The 12,685-nt window shown below is 40.7% G+C and overlaps 1 protein-coding gene across 1 annotated transcript in view; it reads right to left on the minus strand.

Annotated features, from left to right (window-relative positions):
• The window catches only part of SMPD3 (sphingomyelin phosphodiesterase 3), a 248,842-nt gene that overhangs the window by 36,896 nt on the left and 199,261 nt on the right, over positions 1-12,685 (minus strand). The window contains exon 4 of the mRNA XM_074968581.1: positions 6,142-6,217. Coding sequence (XP_074824682.1) covers positions 6,142-6,217 — 76 coding nt within the window. The remainder of the gene's footprint in view (positions 1-6,141; positions 6,218-12,685) is intronic.

Below are 12,685 nucleotides of genomic sequence, written 5' to 3' on the forward strand. Positions count from 1 at the left end.
GGAAGCTAAGAATCTAAATCAGGACTCAGAACAACTGCAACCCTAGGCTCCAGAAAATGAATGCTCAGAGCAAAATGTTACCAGAATACAGAGATAAAAATAGAAAACTGAAGAAGAATCTTACATTATTAAAATGGAGCTGAAAAGTCATGTCTCTTTTTAAAGCTATTCAGTCTCTTCAATTTACTATAGTGATTGCCACTTCTGTTCCAGACTGTCTCACTGTTGCTGAAACACTGACCAAACAAAATGTGTGCTACTTGTCCTTGACTAGGTTAATGTGAACATGCTCTGACCTGGAGCATAGGTTCAAGGTTCCATCCATTTATAATAAATCTATGTTTTGCATAAGGCCATATCTGCAGTAGTCTTAGTGCAGCCCAAAAGGGATGCAGTGTTCTTCCCATCTACTTCAAGCACAATTATAGCCACATTAAGTAAAATACAGCTCATTGTGGGCACACACAGCTCCTGCTAACTTGGGGTCTGATCCTATGTGTTGAGTAAGGGTTTGCAGGATTGTCCTTTATTTTATTATTGCAACTACTATAAATTCTAACCTGAACAGGACATTTTTGGTTTTAGAGATAGGGCAGCTAATTCTCACAGCTTATTTTCCAAACCTGAATTGCTGATATTGCAAAATATATTATGAACTTTTACAAATCAAATCCTTAGAATCCAGTTAGTGTAATAAATGAAACCACCTTTGAACAAATAACTTATTTTGCTAAGGAACACTGACTTACCCTTCAGTAACTGATTCTCTGAGATGTTGTAGGCAGCGTGAAACCAGCTGTAGGGGTCAGTGCTCCTCATGGGCGCAAGACTGAATTATTCTGAACCACAGTGTTCATTGGGGCCATTCATATACCCTTTACCTCCTTGTGCTCTTGTATGAAGGCACAAAGGGTGGAGTGGCTGCAACTCTCTGTTTCCTCATAATTCAAAGTCTGCACTAGCCAAGAACTATGAAAAGCAGGGACAGAGGGCAGGCCACTGGATCCACACTGACTACAGCACCTTGAAGAACCACAGTAACTTATTTTTTTTCTTCAAGTATGTGTCAGTTTGGATCTCACTAGATGGTGGGAAAGAGGTGTTTCAGCTGCATCAGTCAAATAACAATTGCAGAACGGCTCTCTCAAACTCAGCATCAGCTCTAGCTGCCATGTCAAGGGCAAAAAGGTCAGTGAGTTGCTCCATGTTGCAGATCATGTGTCTAAAGCAGGCGGAAGGCGCTGCCTGTGCCCCCGGGGAGTATGCCTTGACGTTTAGAGTGAGCAACTGTCTGGCAGCAGGTGGAATTACACTGCATGATCCACTCAGATTCTCTGTCACAAGAGGCCTGGCCTTTGGATGAGACTGACATGGCTACCAAGAGATGGGGAGACAACATAGGTCTCGCTGTAGCTGTATAGGCTAACTACAACATCTCAACATTTAGGTCCACCAATGGCTAGTAGCCAGGATGGACAGGGATGGTGTCTCTAGCCGCTGTTTGCCAGAAGCTAGAAATTGGTGACAGGAGATGGATCACTTCATGATTATCTTTTCTGTTCACTCCCTCTGGGGCACCTGGCATTGGCCACTGTGGGAAGACAGGATACTGGGCTAGATAGACCCAGTATGGCTGTTCTTATGTTCAAAGAACCACTCTTACTGTAGGGTAAGCAACTGTTCTTTATCAAAATCATTTATTCAACGACTGTTTCATTTATTACATTAACTGGATTCTAAGGACTTGGTCTTGGTAAGGTAAGAGCATGACTCTTGAAACGTCCAACTTATGTAGCTTCTTCTCTTCCAGCATCAAGTGAATTTTCAGGAAGATGACTGGCAGGTTGATGGACTGTTTTAGGTGAAACTCCAAGACCACTTTAGAGATGAACTTATGGTGTGGTCTCAGTACCACCTTGTCCCTATGAAAGAATGTCTGTCTGTAAAGGCTTGGAGTTTGCTGACTTTCCATACTAAGGTGATAGCAAATAGAAAGTCCATCCTGAGGGTAAGGTGATATTTTGAACAACCTAAAAGTGGCTTGAACAGAACCTCCCTGAGTTTCTTGAGGACAATGTTGAGATCCTACATCGGAGTCAGGTCTCTCATAGTTGGATAGGTACACAGGAGGCCCTTGAGGAATCTTGACTCTGTCAGCTGTGAGAAAACCAAGCATAACTGTGTAACTGAAGCTGAGTTTGCACATGTATTTGTTCAGTCTCCTCAGGTCCAGAATAGGACAAAGATGTCATTTCTTCTTTAGGATAAGGAATTACCAGGAGTAGAAGCTTCCTCCCCTGAATTCTAGTGGTACTTCCTCTATGGCTCCTTGATGAAACAACCAGGCGACTTCTGCCTGTAACAGACTTTTGCAAGGAGAGTTCCCGAACAAGGATGAGAAAGGTGGGTGGGTGAATAGGGTGGAAGAGTAGAACTGAAGAGGGTAGCTATTGGTGATGATCTCTAGCACCCAACTATCCAATGTTATGACAGACCGTGCCCAATGGGATAAGGCTGCTTCTGAAAGTCAGTCATGCACTCAAACCCTTTTTAAAGGGACTTGGCACCTCTGTTCCACTCATAAGAATGGCCATACTGGGTCAGACCAAAGGTCCATCTAGCCCAGTATCCTATCTTCTGACAGTGGCCAATGTCAGGTGCCCCAGAGGGAATGAACATAACAGGTAACCATCAAGTGATCCACCCCGTCGCCCACTCTTTTCACTATGGGTGGTATCATGGCACGTATTTGCCCAAGAGCCTTAGCAGGATTGAGAAACCCTTCATTTATAGAGAGGACAATTCTGGCCAGGCCAGAAGTTGTCAATATTTCAAATACCTCATAAGACTTTTCTTGCATCATCATTGTCTCTATTTCTAGGGTTTGTGCAATTGTCACGACAAGTTCTTGAAATGACAAAGCACAGTGCCAGTACCTGCGGTGATGGCACAGCTTCATCAGAAGATGAAGAAAGGTCATTAGGTGGTGAAGTAGGACGATGATGATACTCTGGACTGAGGTCTGGTTCCTTGTGGTGGTACTCGCTCCCTGTTGTCAATGGTCTGGCCAGGGATGCCACCAGGGAGTGTAATCTTTTCTTCTTCCTCAAATGCAACAGAGATTGGCTTGCAGAAGAATATGAGCGTGGATCCCAGTAAGCCCAACAGGGAAACAGTGGTATGTTGAATGGATATGTATGGCTTATCTGATACCGTACCATTCCTGATGTGACAATGGCTGAGCCCTGTAACAAGAGCCAGCTGCCTTTTCTAGGATATCTCCATGGATCTAACTGGAGAGGGTTCTCCACTTTGAGGAAAGTGACAATGTGTGCTCTGGTAGTGAAAAGGAGTACATCTCCTCTATGGACAACACTAAGGCATATGGTGCTCTCTGTACCAAGGTCTACACTGACATTGGAAGGTGTCCAGCACCAAAGCCACTTTCAGTTTTTTCAGGAGCATCTCAGGTGGCCTTGGTTCAGCTGTTGACATCAAAGGATGTGTTGCCAGTACCATGGTCTGTGCTGGGGAGCTTTCACTCTGTGCTGTTCTGGTAGGCTGCTCTTTACCACTGGATTTTATGCCATGAGGGGCTTAGTGATTTTCTTCCCAGAAAGTGTGTGGTCTGTCCCCGTAGAAAGACATTGAGTTCACCTGGAGTCTCTGCTCCTGTGCTCAGGATAGCCTCTCTTCATACCAGAGGGATTGGTTTCTGCATCAGTGCTGGTATCAGTATGAGCACTGGGTCTTTTCTGGGCATTTTCTTTTCTATGCTGTCTGAGGTGTGGCATGTTTGTTCATTGGGGCACTCAAGAGGGTCTGTTTATCTGGTATCTGAGTTTTGCCGTCTCCTCCCAAATCTTCAGAGATTGCTTTAGTAGATGAAACTTCAACTGTGCATGCTCAATGAGAATGACTAGCATACCAAGCACCTCTCCAGTATATGGGTCTCTCCTAAACAGAAGAGGCATCTGTTGTATCCATTTTACAGGGGAATTAATCCTTTGCAAGAAGAGCAGGGCTTAAAGTCCGCAGGTGTCAAATCTGCCATGTTCAGGTGCTCTGTACCGACTGGGGGCATACAAGTCAGTCTACATTCAACATTCAGTCCAGATGGTAGACATTTTTTGGTTAGCTGATAAGTCCAAAAACATCTGGAAAAAAATTCTTTCAATCCAAAACAATGTTTTATTTAAATTTCAAGCTTTTCTACCTCTAATTAAAAAATAAAAGGTAATTTTGAAATTAAATGTCATTTTGAATTGAAGTTGGAACATTTTATTTTGAAAATGTCAAACATTGTAAATGGTTTTTCAACTGAAACAATTAGCCAATATTCACAAATTCTTTAAATAATCTGGTCATCCAAATCTGCATTGTTTGAAGAAAAAAAAAAAGTCAGAGAATTTTACCCGGCTCTACCAGATGGCTTGATTTTGTTTGTGGTGGTTCTTTATCAATGGATCAGAAAAGTTCTGAACGTTTCAAATAATTTCAGAAAGACTCAGTGGGTGGTAAAGGTTAGTTCGTCAGACCGCTACCAGGTTCTGTCTCGCTGTACAGAAAGAGCTTAAGGAGACGCAGGGCACATGCACAGCCCCAACACATACTGCTATTCAAGACTTTGGTCTCATGTACATAAGGGGCATATGTACCTACAGTGGGATCCACAATGATATACATACACTAAGAAGAGCTGAGAAATCTACTGATAAATAACATCTTCCCCATTCTTTTTTTAAAAGAGTTCAAAAACATATACAATTCGTAGTCTCCGAGCCACTGCTGGGCTTTTTATTGTATTTTATATAGTCTGTTTTACATGATGTTGGAAAGTATTTCATGAAACAATGCATATAACATAGCAAGCACTATATATGGTAGTAGCTGAAGAAATGGAAAATGTTTTTAAAATAGGACCAGTAATATTTTCTAAACAGAGCATAAACTTATTAACAATTTATGTTGGAGATGGCAAGCAAAAATCAGGCAGAGAATCTGGGCTTCTTCCAACTTTTTGATTTCTACTTGAACTTCTCTGTGTGACGATGGATCGGCTTCACTTAGCATGGTTTTTCAGGGTGTAGGAAGTTATTCTATTTATAAACTTTTATGATGATGATTTTCTGGTGCATTAGAATGAGTCTCAGAAAACACTGTTCCTTTGGATTCTGGGAAATATCTTTATAGAAGCAGGTCAGAAACTTGGTGTTTCAAAGTTTTTGTTTTTATCCCCAAGTTTTGGGATGAGAAATTCAAAATTTTTCATAGACTGGAGAATTCAGAAAAAATTTCATTTGGGAATCAAAACATTTTGTGTAGACTTGGTTTGACAGTAATCTGTGTCCTCCCTGAGCTGCTGAATTCAGGAGTCTCATGCCCCCAGTTTCCCATAGGGGTCTGTTGTCTTCATGCTGCTATTGTCCTCTACAGGCCAGGAACATTAATGTGTCTGCCTGATCAGAAATGTGTTTTGATTTGGGTTAATCTGACCCTAACTAAATACTTTCTTTAGATTTTCCCAACAGAAAACTGAAATAATTTCCATTTTCCCATGAGAATGTTGCAATTTTGCGAAAATTGTATTTTCTGTCTCAAACATTTTGATGGAAAATTCCTGACCAATTATGGTACTGTCATCAACAACTTTATTTTATTCTTCTTCTTGGTGCAGCAGTGTGAGTTGCAGCATAATATATAAAAATAGTGACAGTTTTGGATCACCAACGGGTGCTTCAGAAAAGAAATGGTTTATTTCTCCATTGTACCTAATGCCTGGGAGTTACTTTGATACTTATCGGCCTGATCCTGCACGGTGCTGAGCGCCCTTGATTTTTAAACCAACAGAATGTAGCGGGTACTCAGCGCTGCACAGGTTCAGGTCCCAACATACCATCACTAAAATCTTTACTGGTGTGCAACTTTGTTTGTGTTTCAAGAAGTGGCTGAAGAATCTATGATGTGTGGCTTTTACAGATATCTTATTCTCTCTTTCCATTCCCTTGCTACCTGCATGACATTGTTACAAATGCAGAATGGGGAAAGATGTGCTGCTCTTGCACTTGATTAGAGAAACTTCTGGCACAGAACTAGAAACACAATGAGAACAACACTCAGAAAAGGAAATCCAGACAATACCTGCCAGAGCTTGCAAATGAGTGCAAGAAATGTATCCCACAATTCTTTGGTCCTGAGGTGTATTTCCCACTTGCACCTAAGAGAAAGGAAGAAAGAAGGCTGTTAATGAACATGTCACTACTATGGTCAAGGCCCTCTGTCTTGTGCAGCATATAAGATTTCAGTTGTTCAACAGAAGCTCTTGAGTTACACCCCTGAAAATATTCCTTCCCGCTCCCATCCAATACCACTTTAAGCACTTACATGGATCTAAGAGAGGCAAAAACCACAGGAGATTTTGCCTTAATAGAAGTCCTACTTTCCTGTCTGTTCACTGCCTAACTTCTCTGTCCACTGCTACTTCAAACTGCAAAGCATTCCCTGTTGCTCTCTCTTGCCCATCCACATCTCACTGGTTATCTGCCTGCAAACAACTTCCCAGCCCCAATCCTCCCAGCCCCTTCTGGCGGGTGCAGGATTAAAGCCCCACTCAGAAGCACCATGAGACTAATTAGCAGTCTCCACACACACAAAAATCTAGACATTTACAGAAAACTGGAATTCAGAAAAAGGGAAGGAGGCTTTGAAAAACAAAATTATACACTATGTTTTCTCTATTTCACTATGTTTTCCCATTATTTTCTCTATTTTTGTTGTTGGGGGAGAGGGAGTAAGGGTGTTGGAGAATTTTGCTTTGTGTTTCAATTAGACATTTACATTTTCCTCCTGCAGATTTTCACAACAGCAGCCTCTGTACCTGTCAACCAGAGCAGGGAAAACGTAATTTTTTCCTCGCTCTTCTAGATTCCCCCCCAACTAGGGCATTCCACATCCTCTAAAACACAGCTAGGGGATTCTTCCTTACAAGTGTTTACTTCCCCGGTAAATGTAGAGGGGGTTTCGGAAGCCCATTTTGCTACAGTGTAATGTACTCCGTCTCTCCCCCACACACGTTAGACTGTAGATCTGTAAGACAAACCTGTTGGAGGACACACAGGCACTAGAACTAAGTTGTGCTTTAGTCTTTTCATCTTATTTAACACTAGATCTGCCTCAGCCTTATTCAGCCACCAAATAATAGTCGTGAATAAAGAAGGATAATAAAGAGAAGATTAAAAAATATATTAGGAACATAAAGAATTCTGACAATGTTATTGGTCAATTACTAGATGGAAATGCTAGAATTATCAGTAATAATGCAGAACAGGCAGAAGTGCTCAATAAATATTTCTGTTCTGTATTTGGGGAAAGACAGATGACAGTCTCCTCAGATGGTGATAACATACTTTCCATTCCACTGGCATCTTGGGAGGATGTTAAACATCAGCTACAAAAGACAGACATTTTTAAATTAGGATGTCTAGGTAACCTGCATCCAAGAGTTTCAAAAGAGTTGGATGAGGAGCTTGCTGGACCATTAATGCTCATTTCCAATAATTCTTGATGCACTGGAGAAGTTCCAGAAGACTGCAAGAAAGCTAATGTTGTGCTAATTTTTTAAAAAGGGAAAATGGAATGAGCCAGCTAAATATAGGCCTGCCAGCCTGTCTTGGATCACAAGCAAGATAATGGAGAGGCTGTTACAAGACTCGATTAATAAAGAACTAAAGGAAAATAACATAATTAATGCAAAACAACATAAGTTTATGGAAAATAAATCCTGTCAAATTAATTTGATATCTTTTTTTCATGAGATTACAAGTTTGGTTGTAAAAGTAATAGTGTTGATATAATATACTTAAGACATCTGCAAGGTAATGAATTGGTACCGCATGACAATTTGATTAAAAACTACAATGATGTAAAATGAACATGGCACACACAAATGGATTAAGAACTGGGAATCAGCCTCAAGTGGATGTGTTTCCAGTGGGTTCCCAAAGGACCAGTTCTTAGCCATACATTATTTAACAATTTTATCAGTGATCTGAAAGAAAATATAAAATCACAGATAAAGTTTGCAGATGACACAAAAATTGGGGGAATGGTAAATGAACAGGACAGGTCATTTATTCAGAGTGATCTGGATCACGCGGTAAACTGCGTGCAAGCAAATAATATGAGTTTTTAAATATGGCTAAATTTAGGAACAAAAAATGTAGGCCATACTCACAGGATGGGGGACTGTATCATGGGAAGCAGTGACTCTGAAAAACATTTGAGGGGTAGATAATTAGCTGAACATGAGCACCCAGTGAGACTGTTACTGGAAGAGACAATGCGATCCTGGGATGCATAAACAGGGAATCTCTAGTAGAAGTTATTTTACCTCTGTATTTGGCACTGGTGTGACCACTGCTCTAATACTGTGTCCCGGTCTGGTACCCACAATTCAAGAATGATATTGATAAATTGGAGAGGGTTCAGAAAAGAGCCATGAGAATGATTAAAGGATTAGAAAACCTGCCTTGCAGTGATAGCCTCAAAAACCTCAGTCTATTTAGTGTAAAAAGGAGAAGGTTAAGGGGTTTTGATTACAGTCTGTAAGTGCCTACGTGGGGAAAACTATTTAATAATGGCCTCTTCCATCTAGCAGGAAAAGGTATAATGAGAGACAGTGGCTGGAACCTGAAGCTAGACAAATTCAGACTGGCAAAAAGGTGTACATTTTTAACTGTGAAAGTAATTAACCATGGAAACAATCCATCGGGGTCATGGTGGATTCTCCATCACTGACCATTTTAAAATCAAGATTGGATGTTTTTCTAAAAGACCTGCTCTAGGTATTATTTAGGGGGAATTCTATCGCCTATGTTGTACAGGAGACCAGACTAGATGATCATAATAATCCCTTCTGGCCTTAGAATCTATGAAGTAAGGAACTTCCCCATGCTTTATATGATCTGTGTAAGGGTCAGGCAGATTTGCAGTTGCTGCCTTCATTGAAGCACAAGGTCTGGTCATTGGCTAGTTCTTGTGGGAGCCCTGGACCCTCAATGAGTGTAGATGGAGTCATGGCTTGTTCCCCCAAAGTACTGGCCAGCTGTACCCAAAGATGGGGAAGTATGCTAAGCTCCTTAAAAGAGTACAGTAATGTGGACACTCCTCCTAAGAGTCTGAGAACTTCTCCCCATAGGGTGGTGCACCTCTGTAAAACCCCAGTGACGGCATGTGGTCAGCAGACATAACTTAGCTCTTAATGGGGAAATAGTCACCAATGACAAGACTAAAATGAAACCTACCAGCTATGCTTTATAGACAGAGGGCACAGATACTGCACGCACATCAAACCAACCCTCTACCAGATTTCTAAAGAGCAAAATTCTGAGGAAGGTCCGCTTGCATAGAACTTATGACAGAGCACAATAACACAAGAAAACATCATGAAAATCACTTGATAGACACAGACTTCAGATGGATTTTTTTTTTAAACTGAATAAGGGTGGAGCATGTGTACAGAATATGTTCTGGCCCCATTGAAGTCAATGCCAAAACTCCCACTGACTTAAATGAGATCAGGATTTGGCTCTAGATGGATGGAACAGAGAAGCTGCTGCAGGTGCTTGATTTTCCTACTCAGGATTTAAAACAGTACAGTAATACAGTATGTCTATCAAAGAAAATGCCTGGAAGGGAAAGTTTTATCTGAGCCTCAAAAAAAAACAAAAAACAAAAAAAAAAAACCTCATAGCTTTGCTGATGACTCCTGTATCACTGGACTTGATGAAGCCGCTGTAAATTTCATCTGACAACCTTAAATAAAAATGTAACCTAGTTTTAAGATGGGTAGAGTTTTGTCCATTTGTTTGGATTTTCAGGTTCTCCAACTGTCCGAGAAATATCCTATTAATTTTACAGGCTTTGCAGGCAGTGAATTTACAGGTCATTTATGCTTGATAATTTCCTGTCAATGTTCATTATTTTTCCATCTGGAAAAAGAAAGCACATAATAAAAATCTTACATTGCTCTGGCCCTAGCTTTCTCACTCATCTTTTAGCCAGTTTTCCAACTGGACTTTTGGAGCTCATTAGAGTAGTTAACTATGCATGAATGGTAGAGATCATTTCCAGCTAAGTGATGCTTTTCTATAGAGATGCTATGCTGAGCCTATAGGTGGCTCTATGGAAAGTGTCTATTAAAGGCATTTTAATATAATAGTATATACGTTCCTATAGAAACTACTCTCATTGCCCTTGATGGATTACACTTGCACAGCGGTAGAGAAATTCAGTGTTCAGACTTTACTTTGTGTTCTTCACTGAAGTGGAAGGGGAACAAGGACAGGGGAGATTTGGAATTAACTCAGCTTTACTCCAAAGCCAATAGATCCTTGCAGACCCACAGGGATATCAGGGAATCCTGGCTGGATGCCACTGACGCTTGCAGGAGTCTTGCTGCGGATGTTTCTGCAGGCTGCCTCATTACATACACACCATTTTCCACATGCACATTAAATGAGTCTCTTATGCAGTAGGTGCAGCACCAGTACAACATTGTGGGATTGTTTTACTTTAAAAACAACAAGCCCCTATCCTATAACACAAACCAGGGCGCAATATATATTTTTCAAGCCATCTACCTGCAGCCAAGTGAAATGAGATTTTTCACTCGACTACCAAAAAGGACATCTATACCTCTAGAGTTTCTGGCAAATTACACATTTCTCCCACATCTGAGGAGAGACAAGCCTCCCACTCCACTCTGCAAAGGGAAAAACAGCAGTTGCAAAACTGTTCTTTATTGTGGCAAGAGTGTACACTTTACACCTCGGTGTCTAAAACCGTCTGAACCATTTTCGCTTTCAGGCTCTGACCAAACGTGGAAAGTTTCAGTCTCAAAGGTCAGTATGAGTAAGTTTTATAGCCAGCTGAAAAGGCCCGTTAGAATGGAATCACTTATGCCACATTACCTTTGTAATTGATCTGAGAAGCACAGCTACGATGTATGTATGTACATGTAATTGTATTTACATTATATATCAAATTTATTTTATACACATATCTCACACAGACACACGAAGTATATGTATATGTGTGAATATAATATGTATGTGTGTGAACAGAAATGGAAGGGACCTCTCTAAATGTTTTTGAAGTTTCCAAAAAAATAGTACCAAGTAACAGCCAAAAAGTTAACATGGCCAATATTTCCATGGAAAGTATCAATGTTCGAGTGCTTGCTGAATAGCCCATTCCCCAAACCTAAAATTCTGCCATTTTGTAACAGGGAGCTGATTTTTCTGTTTCACTGAGTGGCACCATTACCCTAAACTACTGGGCAGGGTCCCTGTAAGCAGTCATGATGGAAGAAAAGATCCGTGGTTACAACGTGAAAACAAAATCCTTGCAACCTCTAGCCCGGTACAGAAAAAAAAAACAAAAAACAAAAACACAAAAATAAACTAAATAATAAGTAAAATTTGATTACATATCTATTTGTTATTCTGTAAATGAAAAAGCACTGAAGTATGGACAGCCATGATAGCTACTGGACCTCCACAATATTACTAACCCTATAATTCTGTACGTAAGCAGTGCATTGTTTTGCTGAATACTGCGACTCCCCTGAGAGTGCTCCATTTTAATGGCTATATTATATTGTGAGAATGCTATCTGGACAGCTCTGCAGGCAGGACAGTGGGAAAACAACCCAGAGCATTCACTGTCCCTGCAACACACATCTTGGTGTGTTAGTTTAGCTTTGGAAGGAGTTTCCACCTTCACAGAACTCAGTCATATGGTCAGTATTTGACCAGCAGATTGCTCAAGTCTGGGACAAGAAATAAGTGTATGTTTCTGGTTCTTGCTGCCAAACACAGAAGGTGCTCTCTAATCCACTTTTGTACAGAAAATAGCAATTATACTAGGGCAACCCAATTCAAAATCACTCAAATAGGAATTCACTTTACCTGAACTGCATTGTTGGTGCTAGAAGGTCAGTGCCATAACAGATAATCTAGAAGACTGTCCCATGAGGCATTATCCTAGACAGTGTTTTCCAAAAATGTCAGATAGTCCACAGGCTGAAGTTCACATAAATCCTGTTTACTGGCACCCAGGGCCCAATCTTCCCACCTTTCCTTTGAAAATACTGTAGTCTAATTCAATGGGACTACCAGTAAAATGAGATACACTGACTGTGCATAAGGATGGGGATGTGGGACCCCAAGAGCCTAGATTACAAAACAAAATAGTAGGGTCTGCACAGTGTGATTGCAGACCACATCCAAAAGCACCACAATTAGAGTCAGTGGACTATTCACATGGTAAGGGATGCAGCATTTACGCAATAGTTTTTAAAGTGCTTTGGCATGTTTCAGGTTGAAGGGTCATAAGTGTCAAATATGACCACTATCACAAGGAAATATCCTGGGTACACTCACTAAAACAAATGTTTGGTATTAATAATCTCAGGAATGGCCTTTCAGTCTTCTTTTCTGCCTTGTTACAGAGAATATTTTATACCACATATGAACTTAAAGGAAAAATCTTGCTCTGATCAATGCAAGAGTAAGAACCCCAAATTAGGCAGTTCTGGAAAACTATATCACAGGCTGTGCTATGGCTGGGTCTAATACAGCCACACAGGGCAATCTGGGAGAGGAAGACCCTTAACTCTAGTTGC

The sequence above is a fragment of the Natator depressus genome, chromosome 12, assembly GCF_965152275.1.
Source record: "Natator depressus isolate rNatDep1 chromosome 12, rNatDep2.hap1, whole genome shotgun sequence".
Lineage (NCBI taxonomy): Eukaryota > Metazoa > Chordata > Testudines > Cheloniidae > Natator > Natator depressus.